This window comes from Mesocricetus auratus, unplaced genomic scaffold (assembly GCF_017639785.1).
Source record: "Mesocricetus auratus isolate SY011 unplaced genomic scaffold, BCM_Maur_2.0 Super-Scaffold_100707, whole genome shotgun sequence".
Classification (NCBI taxonomy): Eukaryota; Metazoa; Chordata; class Mammalia; order Rodentia; family Cricetidae; genus Mesocricetus; species Mesocricetus auratus.
Window position 1 is genome coordinate 13,977,772 of NW_024429269.1, and position 23,347 is coordinate 14,001,118.

At 50.9% G+C, this 23,347-nt stretch overlaps 2 protein-coding genes across 3 annotated transcripts in view; both read left to right on the plus strand.

Moving 5' to 3' along the window:
• The window catches only part of Slc7a8 (solute carrier family 7 member 8), a 57,031-nt gene extending 51,045 nt beyond the window's left edge, over positions 1-5,986 (plus strand). For both annotated transcript variants that reach the window (XM_040740576.1, XM_040740577.1), the window contains 3 exons: positions 2,100-2,249; positions 3,451-3,628; positions 4,076-5,986. In XM_040740576.1, coding sequence (XP_040596510.1) covers positions 2,100-2,249; positions 3,451-3,628; positions 4,076-4,239 — 492 coding nt within the window. In that variant the 3' untranslated portion in view covers positions 4,240-5,986. The remainder of the gene's footprint in view (positions 1-2,099; positions 2,250-3,450; positions 3,629-4,075) is intronic.
• Positions 5,987-12,320: 6,334 nt separating this feature from the next.
• Cebpe (CCAAT enhancer binding protein epsilon) lies at positions 12,321-14,315 on the plus strand. Its single transcript, XM_040740683.1, has 2 exons — positions 12,321-13,223; positions 13,809-14,315. Exons 1-2 carry the CDS (start codon positions 12,714-12,716, stop codon positions 14,142-14,144), a joined length of 846 nt encoding a protein of 281 aa, XP_040596617.1. The 5' UTR covers positions 12,321-12,713; the 3' UTR covers positions 14,145-14,315.
• Positions 14,316-23,347: the final 9,032 nt, after the last annotated feature.

The following is a 23,347-nucleotide window of genomic DNA, read 5'->3' on the forward strand; positions in this document are numbered from 1 at the left end:
GAAAGGAAACAGAATAAAAAAAGAGCAGAATCGCTGGGCGTTGGTGGCACACGCCTTTAATCCCAGCACTCGGGAGGCAGAGGCAGGCGGATCTCTGTGAGTTCGAGGCCAGGCTGGACCGACAGCCTCCGAAACAATACAGAGAAACCCTGTCTCGTAAAACCAAAAAAAAAAAAAGAACAGAATCATTTAGGGCAGCGGTTCTCAACCTGTGAGTCACGACCCCCACAGGGCTGCACATCAGATATTTACATCACAGTTCATATCAGTAGCAAAACTACAGTTATAAAGTAACAACGAAAATAATTTTATCATTGGGGGTCACCACAACATGAGGAACTGTATTAAAGGGTCTCGGCATTAGGAAGGTTGAAACCACGACTGTAGAGAGTTAAAGGAAGAAGCGAAGACTGTCCTCATTAATTTTTGAATTAATTTTATTTTTCTTTTAAATCCTGGGGTAAATCATTACAAATTACTTTGAGACAGACATGGTGGCAAGCCAACACTCAGGAGGCAGAGGCAGGCAGATTTCTGAATTTGAATCCAATTCCATAGCGAGTCCCAGGCCAACCAGGGCTAAGTAGAGAGACCTTGTCTCAAAACAACAACAAAAGCAAGTTTACTTTTATCCCCAAAAGAGGTGGTCAGAAGTCAAGGGAGTGGAGCTCACTGGGAGAATTCCAGAATGTGCAGATACAGAACGAAGGTCATCTTGTTAGGACAGTTGCAGAAAGCGACGGAAGGGGACAGTATTTTCCATGAGTCACATGACTTGTTCTCAGCTGTCATAGAGTTGCAGCTCTATGACTACAAGGCAGGTACAGTGAGAATATGAGCTGTTCACCTACTGAAATCCACTTACCATCAAATCCCATGGGAGAACTAAGCCTCATTGGCCTTCACAGATTATCGGAGGGTGGCTTCCAGAGCATAATTAGTAGTGGGTGTTTCTCACAGTAGCTTGACATTGGACACGAAGGGAGGCTGACATTGGACACAAAGGGAGGCTGACATTGGACATGAAGGGAGGCTGGCTATATCCGAGGCCTTATCGCTGTCAGGTGTGGAGAGACCGGTGCTCAGAGTGTACTACAGGCAGGCACAGTGCCTCTCCCCAACAACTCATTCCAAGAGAGACACAGAGATGACTTTGAAGTTGGAAAGCCACTTCCACTGAGAAAACCTCATAGGGATCTTACAGATTTAAATGAGTTTGTATTTGTAGAATGCTAACAATCTGACTATTGTTAATATATGTTACTGTTTAATCTCCTCTTCCCCTAGGTTTTTCAAGACAGAGTTTCTTTGTGTAGCCCTGGCTGTCCTGTAGACCAGGTTGTCCTCAGCACTTACAGAGATCCACCTGCCTGTCTCTCCAGTGCTGGGATTAAAGGTCTACACCACCATCACCTGGCTATTTAATCATTTTTTAAAGAGTAAATTAGATTACTCAGCCAAGAGAAAATGATAATAATAAGAATAAAGCCTTGCTTATCAGTTAACGATCTCCTTAAGGAGTCAAAAGAACAAAAAGAAAAAAATTAGCTCGAGCCAGTCACACCAGCGCAGCCAATCCGGGTATCCACTCTGAATGATTACTCCCCAACAGTGGTTACACACTTTGATTCTACCCCTGCAATAAGAAAGAAGTTCCTAGCCAGAAGTGGTGGCCCACACCTGTAATGCCAGCACGCAGGAGGCAGAGGCAGGCAGATCTCTGAGTTTGAGGCCAGCCTGGTTCACATAGCAAGTTCTAGGACAGCCAGCGCTACATAGAGAGATCTTATCTCAAAAAAAATCCAGAAAGAAGTTCCTGACAATGAAGGTAGAGCCCATCCTTGGCTACTCCAGGTGGCTGTGAAGCCCCCCTCTTGGGATGTCTGCTATAAAACAGCACACCCGGGCTGGAGGGGCAGAGCGTCCCCTCACCAGGAGCATCCCCTCACCCAGGAGCGTCCCCTCACCAGGAGCATCCCCTCACCCAGGAGCATCCCCTCACCAGGAGCATCCCCTCACCCAGGAGCATCCCCTCACCAGGAGCACCCCTCACCAGGAGCACCCCTCCAGCCTCCTTCCTCTGACTCTCGTTTCTCTAGTGCCTCTCCACACTGCTGATGCTGGTCACCAGTGACATGTACACGCTCATCAACTACGTGGGTTTCATCAACTACCTCTTCTACGGGGTCACGGTTGCAGGGCAGATAGTGCTTCGCTGGAAGAAGCCTGACATCCCCCGGCCCATCAAGGTGAGAGGGGTCCCTTCCCTTTTCCACGGCATCTAGTGCGACCGGGTTTTTCAGTCGTGGCTCTTGGTCGTGTGTGAATGGGACAGCTATTTCCTTTCTTCACAATTAAATCGAAGGATTCAGGGTTCTCTTATCTGCGCTTTCCTCCAATATCTGGGCTCACTACACTGTGTCTGTCCCAAGTGAGTCTCCTCCATCTGCTTGTTTAAATTCTAACCGATGACCAAGTACCCCCTCTTTCTAGAAGCTTTCCAGTCCATGTCTACAGTCCTTGCTTTCCACGCTCCCAATACTACCCACACAGTAGGAGGCTCGGTGAACTTAGTGATGCTACTGTAAACAAACAAACAAACAAACCCGACATTGTCTGTTCTGAGACTGCTCAAAACAAGGTGTACTGAAGTGCAGAGTTCTCTCGCAACTGAGTAGAACCTGGAGCTATTTGAGAATCCTGTTCTAAAAACAAGATACTTCTAGAAGATTCTTCTGTCTGAGAAAGGAGGACTCTTTGGGTCTCTCTGATATTTTCACTGCCCCATTCTGAGAGGAGCACGCAGGGAGGTAGGCATCTTGAGCAGCTGCCCCTAGATCAGGAAGACCAGCTAAGGTACGGCTCACATGCAATCAGCAGGAAGCCACACCTGTGGAGCCAATGTTTCCTTCTGGACAAAATAAGTCCAGGTTCTAGGCTGCCTTGTGCCCTGCTGGATTCCTGGGATGAAGCTGCTTTCTCTTCTCCCATTGCTTGAGCAAATAAATTGAAGCTGATCCTCGTGTGAGGGGATGAGCACGGCTGTGGTGAGTCCAGATGAGGCCTGGCCTGGAAGTGGGTGTGAAGACAGGAGCCAAAGCGGGCCATTTGCTTCCTGCCTCTCCCTTTCCGGGACCCTGCAGATGGATACTACCACCCTGGCCAGCTTCTCACTCCCCTGGGCTTCTCTGGCTGCCACAGGCACTAATATGAGTCATGAGATGTTATCTGATCTCACCTGGAAGGGACCTGAGCAGTAAAGATCCTTACTTCCCTGTCCTATTTCACCAGCATCTGCTGATATAGCACCTATAAGAGCCTAAGGTCTGGGACACAGAGCTGAGTGAAGTGCAGCCATTGCCCTCAAGGATGAGGATGAAGAAGGGAGAGGGCGCCCTCATCCTGAGGGACATCAAGAGCCACATGACTCACAGTCCCTCTGCCCCACAGATCAGTCTGCTGTTTCCCATCATCTACTTGCTGTTCTGGGCCTTCCTGCTGATCTTCAGCCTGTGGTCAGAGCCGGTGGTGTGCGGCATTGGCCTGGCTATCATGCTGACGGGAGTACCTGTCTATTTCCTGGGTGTCTACTGGCAACACAAACCCAAGTGTTTCAATGACTTCATTGGTAAGTGGTGGCTAGAGAGAGGGCCTCTTGGGAAGAGACACAGTAGAATCAGAAGAGCCCTACCAGAAGCAGAAAGGCAAGGTTTACCTTCACTTGAGTCCACAGGGCTCCTGATTTGGGGCCAGGAATGACAGATGTCTTCCAGAGAGCAGCTGGCATCCCCAGACAGACCTGGGGCAGCCTGCCAGCCATCTACCAGTCCCAGGACAGGCTAACTGGAGACCAGTGGAGGCCCTGGGAATGGGGGCAGGGAGTCTAGTGGAAGGCTAGAGCTTTGGTAAGCGAGAGGTAGCCATCAGAAAATGCAGCATGGGCAAGCCAGTCTCCAAAAGTCACTGGCTATTCTGAGGTAGAAGCTGAGGTGGAAGAGCTGGCCAGAGTTGAGCTGACTGTGGGGTCACAGCCTACCAAGCAATGACCTGGTTTCTGTATTGTTCCCTCCCACAGAATTAATAACCCTAGTGAGTCAGAAGATGTGTGTGGTCGTGTATCCCCAGGTGGAGGGGGACTCAGGGACAGAGGAAGCAACGGATGACGTGGAGGAGGAGCAGCAGAAGCCCATCTTCCAGCCTGCTCCTGTCAAGGACCAGGACTCAGAGGAACAGCCCTAGCTCTGAGGACTATCATCCCTTTAACTGACCACTCCCTCCTTCATCCTTTCTGCCCTGCATCCCTGCCTAGGTCCCCCCAACACACACACACACACACACACACACATACTTCTGACTTCTGTCAGGCAGGGGCAAGACCTGGGTGTCCATGGTGACAAGTTCTAAACAAAGACACTCTTGTACCCAAAGAACTGCTTCCAGCCCCAAGGCCCACGGTCAAGGTCAGGGTACCTGGGCCTGCACGCACTCCAAGGGACAGAGGAGAGTGAAGGTGCCGTGGGTACCCTACAAGACCCCCTCCCAGGCCCATGCCCTTTGGGTGCCTCTAAGAAACCTGGGCTCACTGCTGCGTCTTCTCCCTAGTTCTGAGCCCAGGTTGGGAAGGAGGAGGTGGCAGCCAGCCACAGTGAGTTGTCTGGGGAAGACCAATGAAACTCAAGCGTCACCACTCACCGTCAGCTGGAGAGACTCAAATGCCTCTTCAGTCACCAGGGACCCAAAAGGCAGAGGGTTCGCTCCTCACCCTGTACCACTACCACTCCCCTGCCCGACCCAGGCCCTGCCCAGAAACTTCCCTTTCAGGGTGCCTCCTCCCCACTGAGCTAAGGACCAAGAAGGAGGATCACCCTATCCCCAGCTAAGCCATGCTTGTGGAATACACAGGGGAAGGCTCAGACTGCAGATGCCAAGCCCTACCCTTGCTCCTGCCCCTGCTCCTGCCTCCTGTCCCCCTGTGGTGCCAAAGCTCCCTGAAGCCAGAAAGACTTGTTAAGTTCAGTCTAGTAGACATCTATCTCTCTCTAAAGGGCAAAGCGACTCAGCTACACCTCCCCTCCTGTGAGAGAGCAGTGGCTCTCACCATCCCAGCAGCTCTTCCCACGCACAAGCACTGCCGGCCAGCCTCACCCTTCTTCTCATCGGACCTTGGCTCAAGGACCAGGCAGGAAGCAGAGCCCTTCGGGGCTGAAATTAAGAGTCAAACCAGCCTTAAGTCATCTCCCATTCAAGAACTGAGCCTAAAAATGCTCCCTAGTTCTACCCTTCAGGACAGTCCTGGTGTTAAATGCCTTCCCTGGAAGGAAGGGTGCTTCCCCCTCCCCACAGGTGCTCACCCTCACCCTGGGGAGACCATGTGGGGGGAGGTTCTGAAGGCTAGTCCCTCTCCCCTCCCCCAACTCAAATGATCCCACCACCATCCTGCCATCCCATCTGGGACAAGATGGAAGACAGTGACAGAAAGGCACTCCCTTTGGAGACCTCAGAAAAGCTGACCTGTGCTCTCCCAGAAGGTAACAGGGTTTGCCTTGTCCTGGTAGCCACCACACCTGCTCTGCTAGGGACAGGATCTGTTGATCACAAAGCAGGACCCAACCCTCATTCCATCTACTCAAACTGGAAAACCCCAGGGCCTTTGCCTGGTCCTTCAGAGGACAGTCCAGGCTGGCTGTGGGGCCTCTGGGGGACCAGGGACCATCCCTCAATCCCTTTCTTCTCACTCCCCCAGCCTCTACCCACCCCCTCCTTGAATTATTATCTCTCTCTCTTTTTTTTTAAGTGGATGCCTTACTTTTTGGATAAATATTTTTGAAGCTGGCATTTCTATTTCTTTTGAGTTTTTTAATGTATGTGGTTTCGGGGGCAGAACTAGAACCTTAATAATCTGTCACTGAGCTCATTTAGGTTTTGAGTTTTATTGGTTTGTTCTGTGGAGTGTTTTCTTTTCAAGTAATAAAATTTTAAATGGAAATGAAGCAATGATGTTAATAATCAGATGACCACCAGGCAGTGGTGGTGCATGCCTTTAGTCCCAGCACTTGGAAGGCAGAGGCAGGTGGATCTCTGAGTTCGAAGCCAACCTGGTCTATAGATCGAGTTCCAGGACAGCCAGGGTTACATAGAGAAAACCTGTTTCAAATAAAGAAAAAAAGAGAGGGGGCAGCTGGAGAGATGGCTCAGAGGTTAAGAGCACTGACTGCTCTTCCAGAGGACCTGAGTTCAATTCCCAACATGGTGGCTCACAACCATCTGTAATGAGATCTGGTGCCCTCTTTTGGTGTGCAAGCATATGTGCAGGCAGAATACTGTATACATAATAAATAAATACATCTTTAAAAGAAAGAGAAAAAAATCAGATGACTTCTGAATCAGAGTCAGTGGACATTTCTACTTAATCCAGAAGTCTTTGGTTGCCAGGTTCCTTCAGACCTTCGTTCCTAAAAGCCTTGATTGCCATACCTTTGAGCTGGGCCAGGGACAAAGAGCCTGTGCCCTCTGATAACTACCTCTGTGGAGTCCTGAAGGGTTGCGGAGTTCCCACTCTGTACACCATCCTGAAACTCTGAACATACAGTAGGAAGTAGAGGTCTCACTCTCCAACATCCGAGTTATAGGCCAGGGAACAGCCCCAGGCAAAGATGGCGAGTTATAGGCCAGGGAACAGCCCCAGGCAAAGATGGAGGTGATACCCCAAACCTGGCAGTAAAGGCTTGGTGTGGAGAGAGCCCCAGGGGGTTCAGGGAGCCTGTTGCCTGTTGGAAGATGACTCTTGTTGGCCCAGCTAAGCAGGAGTTGGTTCTCTCTTTCCACCATGTGGATCTCAAGGATCCAGCTTGAGTTAAGGTTGACCCCTAGAAATTTTTCTTAGAGTTACTTGTAAAAAAAACAACACATGCCGGGCGGTGGTGGCGCACGCCTTTAATCCCAGCACTCAGGAGGCAGAGGCAGGTGGATCTCTGTGAGTTCGAGGCCGGGCTGGACCGACAGCCTCAAAAACAATACAGAGAAACCCTGTCTCTTAAAAAAAACAAAACAAAACAAAACAAAAAACCACATTTCCCAGATTTGCCAGTCATGGTAGCATATGCTTCTAATCCCAGCAATCAACAAGCAAAGGCTGGCTGATCTCTGTAGCAAGTTCCAGGACAGCTGGGGATCTCTAGGTGCTTTGAAAAGTGGATGGGACTGGACCTAGTCCTTGCCTCTGCCTGTCCTCTCCGGGCAGCCCTGCAGCCTCTCCTGGGGCAGCTTCACTCCAGAGCCAGCTCTGCTGACAGAGCAAGGACCTGTGGGGAGGAGGAGAGTGAAGACCGAGACACGGCCCTTCACCATCTTGGAAACTGAGGTACAGACACCACACTGTCTTAGCCTGGTGTCAACACTCCTGCTTGTGGCTGTCCTTACTCCAGACAGTCTGGAAGCTTGTCGTTCTCAGAGGCGTCTTTCTCTCTCACACCACTTTTGAATTTATAATGGTCACCATTATAGAAAAGATTAAAACAAAGTATCTCGGCCTATTCTCAAAGAGCAAAATGGAGCCCAGTTGGTAAAATGCTTGCCAAGCATGCACGAGGCCCTGGGTTCAATCCCAGGTACCACCACAGGAAAGAAAAGAAGGAAGGAAGGACGGAAGGACGGAAGGAAAGGCATGGTGGCTGAATCCTAGCATTTGGAAATTGAACCAAAAGTTTATAAAGTCTAGGCTGGAGAGATGGCTCAGCTGTTAAAAGCACGAGTTGCTCTTCAAAAGACAAAAGTTCAATTCCCAGTTCACATATGGCAACTTACAATCATCTATAGCTCCTGTTCTAGGAGATCTAGCATCTCTTCTGGCCTCTGAGGGTAGTGGGGATGAATCTGTCACACAAACATAAATGTAGTTGACCCTCCTCTCTGTCCATCCACTGCACGTTAAGACCACCTCCCTGTGGGGCTGCCAGTCTGGACCATGAGATTCCCCAGGCAGGGTCTGGCGAAACTATTTCCAGAGCCTGCACACTACCTGGTGCTTTTGGGCTCAAAATGTCAGTTTGGAAAAATAAAATTAAAAATGTTGTCAAAGCTGGGCGATGGTGACACATATCTTTAGTCCCAGTACTCGGGAGGCAGAGGCAGGCAGATCTCCATGAGTTTGAGGCCAGCCTGGTCTACAGAGTGAATTTCAGAACAGCCAGAGCTACACAGAGAAACCCTGTCTCCAAAAAAGAAAAAAGGTTGTCAAGATGGTTAACCCCACTTGGAAAAGAGAGGCAGGGGGATCAATGAATTCAAAGTAATTTTCAGCTATATAGTGAATTTGGAGCAAGCCTAGGCTACACGAGCTCCTATTTTGTTTCGTTTTTTAAAAAGGTAAAACTAGAGTCAGTGAGATGACCCCAACGATAAAGGTGCTTACCACCAAGCCCGACAATTGACATTTACTCCCTGAGATTCACATGGCAAAAGAAGAGAACTGACTCCCACAAGTTGTCCTCAGAAATAAACGTGGGGCGGAGAGGTGGCTCAGTGGTTAAGAGCACTTGCTCCTCGGAGAACCTAGGTTCAATTCCCAGCACCCACATGGATGCTCAACCACCCCTACCTCCAGTTCCAAGGGATCAGACTCCCTCTTCTTACCTTCATGGGCACCGGGCACACACAGAGTACACATACATACATGCAAGCAAAACACCTAGACACATAAGATCAAGGCTAGCCTGGTCTACAGAGTGAACTTCAAGACAGCTAAGGCTACACAGCGAAACCCTATCTCAACATCCCCCTGTCCAAAATAATAATAAATGTTAAATAAATACAAATTTATTTGATTTTGTTATTGTTGTTGTTTTGGTTTTTTGAGACAGGGTTTTCTCTTTGTGTAGCCTGGGTTGGCCTGAAATTCACTATGAAAATCAGGCTGGCCTCAAATTCATAGAGATCCACCTGCTTCTGCCTCTCCAGATGCTAGAATTAGAGGCATGCACCACCACACCCGCATGGGCTTTCTGCTATTTAAAACCCAGATTTTTAAAATGCCTGTCAGTGTAGCCACCAAGGCAGCAGGAGTGCGTGCTCCAGAGACTTGAGTAAAAGCAGTGGAGAGGTCAGGGGAAAAGAAGGAGACAGCATTCACAGAGTCCATGTCTTTACACACGTTATCACTTTCAAAGTTTAAACAATCTCGTGAGGAAGGCATTACTACTGCCATTTTACAGGACGATTAGGTAGCTTGACTAAGGTCGGAGAGCTGGTGGGTGACAGAGACCAGAGTTTTCCTTTGAGACTTCACAGTCAGGCTTATCCACTGCCCTATGGGGAAGCCTCGGAGGCAGTCCTGGAGAGACGCCTGTCACAAGTCACTGAGATAACATACACCCATTGTTTTAGTTAATGCAAACAGGTAGCAACTGCGGTAGCAACAGGAAAATGATCCTGCTGAGCTTGGAAGCGCCCCTTCCCCCAGTAAGGACGTCCCAGTCTTTAGTGGCACTGCCTTCCGGTCCCTCTCCCTCCTTTCCCAACTCCCTCCCTTCCCTATCTAGAACCCTGGTACTTATGCCTCAGTTACTAGGAAACGCTGCTATCAGCCTGCAGGCAGCGCCAGCTCCCTCAGTCCAGACACCTGCATCACTTATTTCACTGGGACACAAGCTGCAGGCCTCCTCATTTCCTGCTGGCTGTATCTGTGCACCTCCCGCAGGGAGTTCAGCGCTTCCTTGAAGCTCTCCCCCACCCCAGCCATGGCAGCCAGCTAGGCGGAAGAAGATTCCCTGACTCATACAACACCTACTCCATCCCTCTGTCCCCAGGGCCATTTTAAGAACAAGCCTGCAGCCCTTTCAGAGATCAACAAGACATCCTCCTGTGCTCCAGTATAACTCAGCCTCTCCTCATTTTCCTTGTCGATGAAATTAGGATAAAAATACTGCTTAGGTCACAGCAAAATGGTCAGCGTGAAAAAGTAGTGCACGTTCCACCGACGGAGAAAAAGCGTTAGTTTATCAGATGACACTAGGCCAACCCATTATCGTTATTCCACAGTCAAGGAGGAGCACAGAATGTCTCTTTGAGACAGGTCCTGGTACCAATCCCCTAGCCCTCCCACCCCATCTGCAACATGACTGCGCGCCCCCAGTCCTAAGCCTCCTCTTCCTGCTTCCCAGAACTGAGCTTTCAGGGCTGGTGTCAGGGTTGAGAAAGGCCGCCCCCTGCTGTCCACCTGGTTCCAAACCATCACAGTGTCGAAAATATAGAATTTATGAACCAATACCGTCATCTAGTGGCCAATAACGGCAGGTCACCAAACTGAAATCTCGTAGCTTTGGTATCTATTTGGCTGGGACCTGTAGAACGAAGAGCAGAAATTGCTCCCCTACTTCCGGTGCTCTGCGGATACTGGTGGCTCTCATTCTGCTCGGCCAGGGCTTTTGGAGGAAGCATATTTAGCCATACTTCAGACTGTGCTCAGAGCATGTGGGGCAAATTGTGGCACTAGAAAAGATGGGATGGAGGGTTTTAGAAGGATACAGTGTCTGACTTGTGGGCAGTTTTATTTTAGTGTTCAGTGACATATGTATGCTATCCAAGCTTACCCCCGCTGTGACCCCCTCACTTAGAAAACTCAGTGAGTAAGAGTAATCACCGCTCTTCCAAAAGACCTGAGTTCGGCTCCAAGCACCCATCTCTGGCTTTCATGAGAAACCAGACACCTTTTTGATGTCTTCTGGGAACCCCAGAGTGGGCACATACCCACATGTGCATGCACACACAACCCTACAATTAAAAAAAAATTAAGTCATTAAAAAATTCTGTCCCGGCCGGGCGGTGGTGGCACACGCCTTTAATCCCAGCACTCGGGAGGCAGAGGCAGGCGGATCTCTGTGAGTTCGAGGCCAGCCTGGTCTACAGAGCGAGTTCCAGGACAGCCTCCAAAACAATACAGAGAAACCCTGTCTCGAAAAAAAAAACAAAAACAAAAAAAAAGAAAAAAAATTCTGTCCTTCTCCCCAGAACATGTTAGTAATAAAAGAGCCAAGAAGGCATGACACACCTATCAACTCAGCTCTAGGGAGGCTGAAGCAGGAAGATTGAGAGTTCAAGGCCAGCCTCCACAAACAGGGAGCCTCAGCTAAAAGAATAAAAAGGAGTCAGTGGTGGTGGCGCACACCTTTCATCCCAGCACTCTGGAGGCAGAGGCAGGTAGATCTCTGAATGAGAGGCCAGCCTGGTCTACAGAGCGAGTTCCAAAGCAGCAAGGGCTACATAGTTAAACCCTGTCTCAAAAAAAAAAGAAAGAAAGAAAGAAAGGAAGGAAGGAAGGAAGGAAGGAAGGGGAAGGAAGGAAGGAAGGAAAATAACACATTTCTCATTTCTATGTGTTTTCTTGCCACTAAACCTAGACCCCTGCCAAAGGCAGAACCACAGCAGATATCTCCGACTGGCGGGATCAGGGCATTCCAAAAGGAAAGGGAAAGTGTAGTGTGGGGATTAGTACACGATGAAGGACAGCCAGGCAGCTCCTACGGACCCAGAGACACCCCAGGAAGAGGGGAGGACAAGAGAGAAGACTTCTCAAGCTTACAAGAGGAAGTGGACCCGAGACACACTAGAGGTCAGAAAACAGTCATGCAGAAGGAAAGACAGCAGCAAACGAAGCCACAGTGAGCTCCAGAGCCTGCGTGCACCCCACAGCACAGGAAGTAGGAGGCAGAGCTTCCAGCCAGTGTCGGGTGGGGTCAGCCTGAGCCTCTTTCAGTGAAGGTGGAACAACGGGGGCCTCCATGGATCCTGCCTGTCCATTCTGGGGCAGTTACCTGCCTTGGCCCAAGGTTCAGGGCCCATGTCTTGACCAGAAACCTCAGCTATGTCCAGGCAGCCTGTGGCAGGCAGCTAGAGGTAGCCAGGATGGGAAACACGTGCACAAGCCCTGTAAAAGACCTAACCAAAGACCCTAAATAACGCCGCACTCTGGAGGCAAAGGCAGGCAGACCTCTGTGAGTTCAAGGCCAGCCTGAACTACATAGTGAAACCCTGTCTCAAAACAAGCAAATGAGCGTGCCCTATGCTAGGGTCAGGGGAGGCTTGGTCCTAGAACCTATTACTACCTCCCCAAAGTCTCAAACAATGATGGCCTACACCCGGGAGAATGCTGTGGGAGGTGGGGCTATTCAAGGAACTGACTTACCCCAGGGTAGGTGGAGTTCAGGACTTGGGGGGACAGGGAGGAGTTTAGACCAAGTTGGCACTGGAGGAGTGCTTTCTCTACTGGCTCTGGCTTAGTGCCTTACTCTGCACAGATCTTTCTGGAAGTTGGAGGAAGACGGACACTCAGAGGAGCTACCCTGGACAAGGGGTTCGAATCCCTTGAGCTAACAGGACAAGAGGGGACATTTTCCCAAACAGCAACTTCTGGACTGTGGCTCCCGCTTCACCAAAGAGCGCCCTAACTGCTAAGCACCCCTCCCTCTGGGGTGTGCCCTGCCCCTCCCTGACTCACACCAAGGAGAGGGGGGAAAAGGGAAGAAAGGAGAGGCTCTGACTAAGGAAGCAGAGGAGGAGGAGGAGAGCAGCCACGTAGGAGTGGGGGACAGAAAAGACCAGAGAGGTTAGACCGAGGGCGACTCTAGGGCCAGGGGAGATCAAGAGAGGGCAGGCTGAGCATCCCAAGGAGTGCCCCAGCACAGAACCCAGGGGCGGGGAGCCGAGGGGGCGGGACGGCTATGTCCCACGGGACCTACTATGAGTGTGAGCCTCGGGCTGGCCAGCAGCCACTTGAGTTCTCAGGGGGTCGAGCTGGGCCAGGGGAGCTGGGGGACATGTGTGAGCATGAGGCCTCCATCGACCTCTCTGCCTACATCGAGTCTGGGGAAGAGCAGCTACTTTCTGACCTCTTTACCATGAAGCCAGCACCTGAAGCCCGAACCCTTAAGGGCCCAGGAACCCCTTCGTTCCCCCACTACCTGCCGGCTGACCCTCGGCCATTTGCTTATCCCTCGCATACGTTTGGCCCAGATAGGAAGGCTTTGGGGCCTGGCATTTACGGTAACCCGGGGAGCTACGACCCCAGGGCTGTGGCCGTGAAGGAGGAGCCCCGTGGGCCAGAGGGCAGTCGAGGCACCAGCCGAGGTGGCTACAATCCCCTGCAGTACCAAGTTGCACACTGTGGGCAGACAGCGGTGCACCTTCCCCCGACCCTGGCAGCACCTGGCCAGCCCCTACGCGTCCTCAAGGTAAGACCGAGGCAGCTCTCCCTTGTTTCCTCCCCAGGTTGAAGCTAGGTGGTTGGATGAGGGAACTCTGACATGGGGCTCACCCAACAAGTCTGTGTTTGGTGCTCCTCTGTGAAAACAGCCTGCTCCATGGCCTGGCTTCCCCACTCTGTGAATTCACTTCTCTGAGCTCCACTATGTCCTGAAGATCCTGTGGTGGCTGCTCTGCCCTGGTCTCGGGCTGGACCAGCTTCCCTGCGGTCCACTATACCCCTTCTCTTGCTTCTCGGCTGTCTGCTTCTGGAAGAGGAAATACTGGCTGTAGAACTGTAGAACAGGAGACTTACAACAGACAAACCGAAGGAAAGTGTCCTCAGAGAGTATGAGTGCATGAAAGACAGCTTTGGTCTCAGACCAAGCACCGAGTGGGTTACCGTCTTTCACAAAGACAGCGCCATGACTGGGAGATGGAGCCGCCTGGGAGCTCTCTGTTCCTTGGAGGCCCCAAGTGCGTCCTTGCTGCGGGGGGGGGGGGGGTTCCTGCTCAGCTTCTGCTCTGCCTGCTGGTGGACCCTCACTTCTCTGTCCTTCTGACTTACCCTGCAGGCCCCTGTGGCGGCTGCCGTCCCTCCCTGCAGCCCCCTTCTCAAGACGCCCTCCCCGGCTGGGCCCTCACACAAGGGCAAGAAGGCAGTGAACAAAGACAGCCTCGAGTACCGGCTGCGACGTGAACGCAACAACATTGCAGTGCGCAAGAGCCGGGACAAGGCCAAGAGGCGCATTATGGAGACACAGCAGAAGGTGCTGGAGTACATGGCTGAAAACGAGCGTCTGCGCAGCCGCGTGGAGCAGCTCACCCAGGAGCTAGACACGCTCCGCAACCTCTTCCGCCAGATCCCTGAGGCTGCCAGCCTCATCAAGGGTGTGGGGGGCTGCAGCTGAGCCTGCCTGGCAGACTGCGGACAGCAGACCCTGAGGACCCCCACCCTCCTCGGTCCCCAGAGTCCTGAACGAGCCGTGACTGAAACAGGGATCATGGACAATGGCAGCCCGTAGCTGGGAAGGTCGGGACCATAAAGATTCTGTGGCTGAATAAACTGCAGTGTGACTTGATCCTGGGGCTGTTCACTGGGTCTCGGGCCTGGGCCTGGTGAGCGGGCTGTGCGTATATACTCATGGAGGACCCCGAGGGCAGGGAATACATGTGGCTAGGCCCACAAGCTCCTGTCTCCCTCCGAGTCCGCACCAACACCTGCCCTCTGGCCCACAGGGCTCCTGCCTAGTATTGGCTAGTAAACACACCTAGTGATTGCTGCCCACAGCTCTCGCCAACAGAGCTTGCTTGATATCACCACTATGCATGCCAGGGCCTGCGGCAGCCTCTGCAGACAGTCCTGAGGAATTCTGGGGTTCAGGGTGATCCCAACACCACAAGCTCCAGCAAGTGCCCGGCCCACTGACCCCAGGCCTGCTCTCTTGCTTTAAGGCCTGGAAGTCTTTCCCCAGGTGACTTCCTAATGGCTCTGGCATATTTGTAGTCCCTTAGCTCCTGACCCAGCACTCTCCCTCTCTCCTCTTGTTCCACATCCTGCTGCTCCTCTCTTTATTTCCCATCCCCTCGGGCACTGGCTCCCTAACTCTGGAGAAGATGAACGCCTGGGGAGAAGTCAGTTAGGATGTTTTCTGTCAGCACAACTGCAGCCCAGGAAGCAAAACTGTGTAACAACCGAGTCTCAGTTTGCATCTCTGACTTAGAGCCTGTCTGACCCTGACAGTTACCATCTACACAAGAGGAATCTCGGTACCCATCCCGCGTGTTATTTTCATAGAGAGATGGGGTTTGACATGAGGTGAGCATGAATATCTGTTCTGATTTCCGTTTTGCTAGAGACAAAAAGACGTCGGATCTCCTCCAAACTTCTCTTTTTGCAGGTGAGGAGGAGCGTGGGGCCTCAGAGAAAGGAAGAGACAGCCTAGAGTCACACAACTATGTGAAGGCAGAATCAAAATTAGCTCCAAGAAATCACAGATCTCAAGAGGCTCTAGAAGAGACCTCAAGAGATCATCTGTGTGAGCTTTGCCCTCAGACAAGGAAGATAGTGTGAGCCACATCTCGTAGATAAAGGAGGGAGGGCCGAAGAGGATAAGAGCTCCCTCAGTCCTCTGCTGCCTCAGCACATTCTCCCCTCAGGAAAGCACAGCACACATGTGCCTCATGAGCCACAGTCAAGAAAGAATCGTGGGGGCCAGAGCTGGGGCAGGGTTGGCGTGTGCTTGCCTAGTATTCGCAAGACCCCTTGTTCCATCCCGAGCACCACAAAACAGGAAAAAAGGAACAGTGGACTGCCCCCACGATGATAGAGACTAGACAGGATAAGAGGTCCAGTGTGTGTGTTTGGGGGAGGGTGGGCAACCTGGGGTGGGGGTTGGTGTATATGATCGTCACCGGTCTGTTTCTCTTCCCACTTCAGACCTCAGTGGTACAACTATCACACATCCCGGACATCTGTGTACACCAGGCTAACTGTGGCCAAAACTCTCCCCACATCTGTCTCGGCACCCTCTCTTTTCCCAAGTCCTCAGCCAAGCTCTGATCGGGTGGTCAGACTTGAACCTTCGGGTGGAGGGACTGACGGAGACTCCTTGAGTAGGAGGTAAAGGTGCTTTCTCTGTGGCACCTGAGAAAATCCTCTCACCTCGCCTTCAGCCCTTGGGATGCACAAGGGGAGGGGTTGCACAGAATGCAGCTGGTAGCTCAGTCTCCCAATTCCTGCCCCTTGGCTTAAGGCCATCCACCACCCCTGGACTCCTTTGAAGGCATTAAATGGTAGCTCTGTTTTGTCTGAGCTTCTTTCCCGGGACTCTGAGCTGTGTTTCCTCTTGCCCCCCCAGTGACCTGTCACTCCTCAGAGGGCCTTTATAATTGTCACTGAAGCTGAAGAAGAGCCATCTCCCCAGTGAGATCCCAATTAGACACGGCAAGGAACAGCCAAACACACCCCACTCCCTTCTGTCCAATTCTTGCCCCTTCCAGCTGACTCTTAATCTGATGTAGGTGACCTCAACCAAAGTAATTTATTCAAGCGATACTGCCACGCATTTCTGTGAGAAACAGACCACGTCTCAGCTTCAGGAATAGGAAGGAAAGGGTAACAACCATGCCTCCCGTCTCCATGGTCCTTCCACCCATCCCTCCATCCTCTGTCTCTTCTACGGATGTTCTGCTCTCAGGAGGCTGCCTTCCTACATCAGCAGGTTTCCCAGAGCTGAGGGGGACGGGCGTAAGAGGGAGGGCTAGGGGACAGGAGGCAGAGCCTCTCTGCTGGCCTCTCTTAGCATTCTCCTGCCCTTAGGACCCTAGGATGGCAGTGACTCTCTGGCTATTGAGCCCTGGGAGCTGCCATCCCTGTGGCTTTCCAAGACTCTCCTTGGACACCTTTTTTTTTTTTTTTTTTTTTTTTTTTTGGTTTTACAAGACAGGGTTTCTCTGTATTGTTTTGGAGGCTGTCGGTCCAGCCTGGTCTCGAACTCACAGAGATCCGCCTGCTTCTGCCTCCCGAGTGCTGGGATTAAAGGCGTGCACCACCACCGCCCGGCTTGGACACCTTTATGAAGTCCTTTCACTCTCTATCCCATTGAGTGTGCCTGTGGGGGAAATCAAATTAACAGAGAAATACCGACTGTCTCAACTAGGAAGGTCGAAGGCCTCTTGGAGGAAGTGGCCTTTAAGTTGAAACCTAAAAACTTTCAAGGAGGTTGGTGGGCACAGGAAAGGGCAGTGCAAGCAGCAGGTGCTAGGCGTGCCTGGGTGCGTGCTTAATGTAAGGCAGGTGCGTGCTTAGTGTAAGGCAGGTGTGTGCTTAGTGTAAGGCAGGTGTGTACTTAGTGTAAGGCAGGTGGGTACTTAGGGTAAGGCAGGTGTGTGCTTAGTGTAAGGCAGGTGGGTACTTAGGGTAAGGCAGGTGCGTGCTTAGTGTAAGGCAGGTGTGTGCTTAGTGTAAGGCAGGTGGGTACTTAGGGTAAGGCAGGTGGGTGCTTAGTGTAAGGCAGGTGTGTCTTAGTGTAAGGCAGGTGGGTACTTAGGGTAAGGCAGGTGGGATGACTTGAAAGGGCCAACTAGAGTACTCCAGAAAACACCCCCTCTACAGAGTACTCCAGAAAACACCCCCTCTACAGAGTACTCCAGAAAACACCCCCTCTACAGAGTACTCCAGAAAACACCCCCTCTACAGAGTACTCCAGAAAACACCCCCTCTACAGAGAGGAATTACCATTGACTCTCCTGCCCTTCCCTCTCTGTCCTGGTGCCTGAGCGGGGAGTCTAGCTGGCTTATCTTTGGCCTGAGAACGACCTCTCAGGGCTGTCCATAGGGAAAGGACACCATGGGAGGAGTGAGGGAGGGGCACTTGGCCAACCACTGCCAGAGTTTGGAAAGGCTCTGGCAGGACTTAAGGTTGAGAACCTGTAAAAACAGCAAATCAAGCCCCCATCCCCACAGCCACATCCATTCCGGGCCACTTTGCCTTCTCTGAGCAGAACTGAGGCAAAGGACAGGAGTCCTAAACTAACACGCCATCTCAGGCTACAGGGAAGCCTGTGAGAAGGAAGATTGTGGGGAGATACTGATACCACGAGGGAGGAAGCTGCCCAAGGTGAGTCTGCCAAGGTCAGTCAGCGCGCTTGTGAAAGCTGCCCCCTTCGGTGTACACCTCCCAACCCCCAGAGATTGCCTCACTCCCGGGCCCCCAGGGCCCCCATCCCAGTGTTGCAAGATCCCCGTTGGGGTTGTGGTGGAAAGGGGCCTCTTCACCTCCACCCCTTGCCCTGCTCCAAGCCTGTGAGAAGACTCTAGTACAGGGATGAGGCAGCAGGGCCAAGTACCTGTGTACTCCCCGGGGACAGTCTCCAGCAGGCCAACTCCTCCTCCAGAGTGGAAGTGGTCTAACCTCGACGGTCCTCCCCAGTCTAACCTCAGAAAACCAATACAGGAGAGAAATTCTCCCCATGGGGAGAGAAGGTTGGTGTATTCAAAGGAAAAGGGGCAACTTGACTTTGTCAAAATGACCATCAACTGTGCCTTGATGGAACGGGTAAGGATCCTGTGACCTGGCAAAAGAAGACCTTGCTTGCAGGGAACGACCCACCTGCAGAGCTGAGGCTTCTCACTCGTCCTAAAAAGAAGCACCGTCATGGTCGGGGCCAAGGCAAACCATGCATAGCAAGGCTCCACCCCAGTGGCCTGGAAGCTCAGCTTCATCCAGGGCCTCAAACTTAAAATCTGTCATCCTCCCAACACGTAGTGTCATGGTCACCCAGGCCAGGCCATCCAAGCACTGCTGCAATCGGGACGGTTTGCAAAACTCCCACCAGCTCCCCTCTGGTTACCATCTGAGGTTAGGAGTGTACTTGGGAGATAAGCTCGGGCCCCACCCACCTGTCCCACAGACTGCTGGCCTTCTGCAACTGGGAAGGTTTGCAAAACCCTTGCTAGCTCCAGCTGTCAACATCTGAGGCTCGCTAGGGCTGCACTCCAAGATAAAGGCTAGCTCCACCCACTCACCCTGCCTTCAAACCTCCAAAGTATCATGGCCCCAAGAGAAAGAGCTCCTAGGAGCCCACTCAGGGTCGGGAAGCCGCCTCAGGCTAGCACCGAGAGCTCCTATTGAACCTTGGTGTTCCTTTGGCAGCCTTGCTTTCTGTTTTTTTTTTTTTGTTGTTGTTTGTTTTTGTATGTTGAGACAAGATCTTAAACTGAAGCCCAAACTGGCCAAGAATGCAAAGCAACTCTCCTGCCTCAGCCTCCTAAATGCTGAGGTTTCAGGCATAATCCTGTCTTTTGTCCTCACCTCCCTTCACCCACAGTCATCACTTTCTCTAGAAAGGCTTAGGGAACACTCTTGGCCAGACACTTTACTTACTATAGGAACCAAGGGCTAAACGAGAGTTGTCTTTGCTCTCGTAGAGTTCACAGTTAATAAGGATGGTAGACAAACATGGTACCACACATACATGATTCTAGATTGGGGGCAATGCTGTGTGGCTAACATAGAGGTGACTTGTGATAATTTTTGTTTTTTTGTGAGACAGGGTCTCACTATGGTAGTCCAACCTGGACATGGACTCTTTTTATGTTTGTTTGGCTGGTTGGTTTTTTGTTTTCCAAGAGAGGGCTCCTCTATGTAGCCCTGGCTGTCCTAGAACTCACTCTGTAGACCAAGCTGCCCTTGAACTCAGAGATCCACCTGCCTGTTCCTCCCAAATGCTGTGATTAAAGGTGTGTGTACCACCACTGGGACTGGACTTGAACTCTTAATCCTCCAACTTCAGCCTGTCCGGTCCTGGGATTGCAGGGGTGTACTACCACACCGGCACCCAGTGGTGTGTTTCAGTAAAGGCATCTGCTTTAAATGTGAGGGCCAGGAAAGGCTTGTTTGGGAGAATAACATAGAAACAGAATTCAAGAGGTAAGTCTGGCACAAAGCAGGGTTTCCCACATAGAGACAATTGTTCCTAAGCAAGTCTTCACCTTTCATGGCACAGTAGGAGTGGGACAGGCTGGTTTGGAAGGGTGAGGGAATCCCTGGAATGAGGCCCAGCAGGGCTGGGGCTGGAGTGCCCAAGCTCCCTTAGGAGGGATCCAGAGCATACAGGAAAGACTGCCCTTCCAAAAGAGAAACAAAAGGCAGAAACAGATTAAGATAGACATAGGGAGTAGGTACGAGAACTCAGTAGGTGAAGGTGCTCACTGTCAAAGCTGACACTAGTTTGAACCCCGGAACCTAGTGGCAAAGGGGAGAACAGACTCCTCTGTACACCATGGCACAAATGGACACACACACACACACACACTAAATACTTTTTAAAATTTGTTTTTAGATGTATTTATTGTATTTTATATGTACAAATGTTTGCCTGCATGTATATGATATTCATGTGTGCACCACATTCATTCATTTCTGGTGCCCAAAGAGGTCAGAAGATAGCATCGGTTCCCCAGAACTAGAGTTCTGGATGGTTGTGAGCCACCATGTGGGTGCTAGGAATTGAACCCAGGTCCTCTGAAAGAGCAGTAAGTACTCTTCACTGCTAAGCCAACTCTCCAAAATAAATGTGTTTTTTTTCTTTTCTTAAACCTATAGCAAAGAATTTAAAACATTAGGGCTGAGTAGGACATGGTGACAAACGCCTTTAAGTCCAGCAGCATTCGAGAGGCAGAGGCAGTAAGATCGCTATCAGTTTGAGGCCAGCCTGGTTTACATAGTGAGTTCAAGGCCAGGTATGACGAATAGTGAGACCCTGTCTCAAAACACCAAAAATAGAGTCAATTTTTAAAAATAGGTTTGGCTGGGCACGGTGAAGCAGGCTTGCAATCCTAGCACTGGTATTAGGCTAAGAAAGGACAACAGTGAGTTTGAGGACAGTCTGTCAGCCTTGGCTACATAGCAAGACCCCACCTTAAAATAATAAAAAGGCTTGTAGCAGACAGAGGGTTCCTATCTCGGAGCTTTTGTTTTTCATCGTGAAAGAAGAGGCTCCTAAAAGTGGCTGAGACGCAGGAGAGGCTTCAGTTTGAAGGTATAAAATCCTAGTCACAGCCAGGCAGTGGTGGGCATGCCTTTAATCCCAGCACCCAGGAAGCCTGGTCTACAGAGTGAGTTCTAGGACAGCCAGGACTACTCAGGGAAACCCCGGCTCAAAAACAAAACAAAACAAAACAACAAATAAACAACAACAACAAATCCCATTTGCTAAGGGAGGGAAGAGGGAGCTGGTTGCTGAGATCTCTGGGAGCATACAGTTGAAGCTGATGATAAGCATTTTAGAGTGACAATAGTGTGTCTTCTGGATCCATTTCCTCTGTGGGTCCTTAGCTGCTCAAACACAAATGCAGGCAAATGCTGGATCCATCTGAGGTCGGTGCTTAACTGGGGAGGTTGGGTGGAAAGGACAGACAGGGAGGGGAGTTGAAGAGGTTCAGGAAAGAATGCCAGTGCAGTCTGCACCCTAAGGCAGGGAAGGGGAGGCTTTCCTAAAGAAGGGTCACAGTTCCCCAGCCAGCTTGTCCAACAGCTGCAGTGAGCCAACCCAGCAACAAGCCATAAGGAAAGGAGATCATATCAGAGAGGGGTGTTGGATTCCGTTATTTCATAGATGTTTCGGTTTCTAGTGATGATAAGGCTCTGGGCACAGCCCTGGGACCATCTCACTTGGGTGGAAGGGAGGCGAAGGTCTGAAAGCAGAGCATGCTGGACAGAGCAGCGCCCGGTGACGTCATCCCAGCGGCACCGCCCCCCACCCCCCACCCGGTGGCGGTGCGCCTCAGGCCATCCTCCCTCCCTTTTCCCTCCTCCTCCCGCTTCTTGTCTCCACAGAGTCATCGACCCTTCCCAATTTCTCGCTCCCGTCTCCGTCCACATTCTCTCCTCCATCCATCTCTCCAGCTTCTTCCCTACTAACGAGTGTAATTTCCGCTTCTCTGGGCGAATTTGGGAAGCGGTACTGTCTAGTAGGTGTGATGAGGAGTCTGTGAGGGTTGAAATCCCACACAGCTATTTTACTGCCCAGTTTTACTGCGCCTCGACTGTAGAACTGGGGTACGAACAATAGTTCCTAATTCTCCTAAGGTCTCTGGACGACTCATAGGAGTACAAAGTGTTTGGAACAATGTCGGGACACAAGCCATGCTTGATAAGACAATGGCTATTAGTGTAACCGCCCACCGCCTTCTCTGGCCTCATCTTCAGAGAAGCCCTGTCTCCAAAAACAAACAAACAAAACAAACAAAACAGATGTGGAGAAACCCTGTCTCCAAAAACAAACAAACAAAAAAGACGTGGAAGACTTGCTGTTGGAAGACAGTACGTACAAATGAATGTTCTCTTCTCCCTTGGATCTGAAGCAAAGCAAAGTATGTCTTGTGCAGGGCTGACAGTAGGTCCTACGTGAATACACTTTAGTTAACTGGCACTTCCTAAGGTAGGCTGTCTGTCCCGGCAGGTGTCATATAAACTGCGTATAGGCATGTCGTGGAGGAAAACAAGGTGTGTGGGGGCAAGTTCCTCCCTCCACAACCCGTGTGCAGTTCAGGACAGGCCTCCTCCCGCAGGGCTAGGCCTTTCTCAGCATGACCACATGGGGGCAGCAGAGAATAGGAGTGGCTTCAGAGAAGGGTCGCACAAATACTGCTTATTTTTGTTTTTTGTTTTTTTTCTTCAGAAAAAAGGTCTTCAGACAGCTGGAGAAAGCTATATTTGTCTTAGAGTCCCCTTCTGGATTGCACACTTGATAATAATAAAGTTTTACATTTTAAATTCTCTAACTTCAGTGTGTGTCTGTGTGTGTGTGTGTGTGTTTTCTTCTGGTAAGAGTGAAAACAGAATCTTGCCCCAGCCTGTATAATATATATATTTTTAAATTAATTTATTTTTTATCCTGACGGCAGCCTCCCCTCATATTTTCTTGCACATGAGCGCCAGTGGAGGCTAGAGACTGGAGCATAAAGGGAAATTCTGACTTCTCTATGTATGTATTTGTATATGTATACGTATGTTGTGACGGCGCACACCTTTGATCCCAGTACTCCAGTACTCAGTAGGCAGAAGCGGGGAGATCTCCGTGAACCCCAGGCTAACCTGGTTTGCATGGAGAGTTTCAGGCCAGCCAAGGCTGCACAGTGAGATCCTACCTGCCCAAAAATAAAAATCAGAGTAGACTCTAATCCTTGCCTGCCATTAGTTAGATACTCTGCTTTAACATATGCGACTCTATGCCATCAAGGGACCAGACAGTGGCAAGAAGGTCATAAGTTCAAGGCCTGAGAAAATAAGTTAGAATAATAGAGTTAGGTCTTTGTCCCTGCACTGAAGACCCGACAGGAAGCAGGCTTCTTCTAGGCGTTTGGGAGAGCCGGAAGAGCCTGAGCCTGTACCTAACTCAGAGAAAAGGAGGTCTTGTGGGGAGCTACAAAGTCAGGGACCTCCTGGAAGTGCTCCCTCCACCTCTGATGGCTGTGGAATTTGGGCTGCAGATGTTAAGAAAGGATTCCCAGAGCAACTCCAGGAAAGGCGGGAGTTAGCCCTCCAGGGGGAGGAAGGGAAACAGTTCAGAAAAGCACAGTGGGGGGCAGAGAAAACAGAGGGGCTCC

What these genes read in the sequence shown, in the direction of transcription:
- Cebpe (XM_040740683.1), top strand. Translation starts at nt 12,714, where the DNA reads ATGTCCCACGGGACCTACTATGAGTGTGAGCCTCGGGCTGGCCAGCAG. An exon ending in AGCCCCTACGCGTCCTCAAG is followed by an intron (nt 13,224 to 13,808) that starts GTAAGACCGAGG and finishes CTTACCCTGCAG; the next exon opens with GCCCCTGTGGCGGCTGCCGT.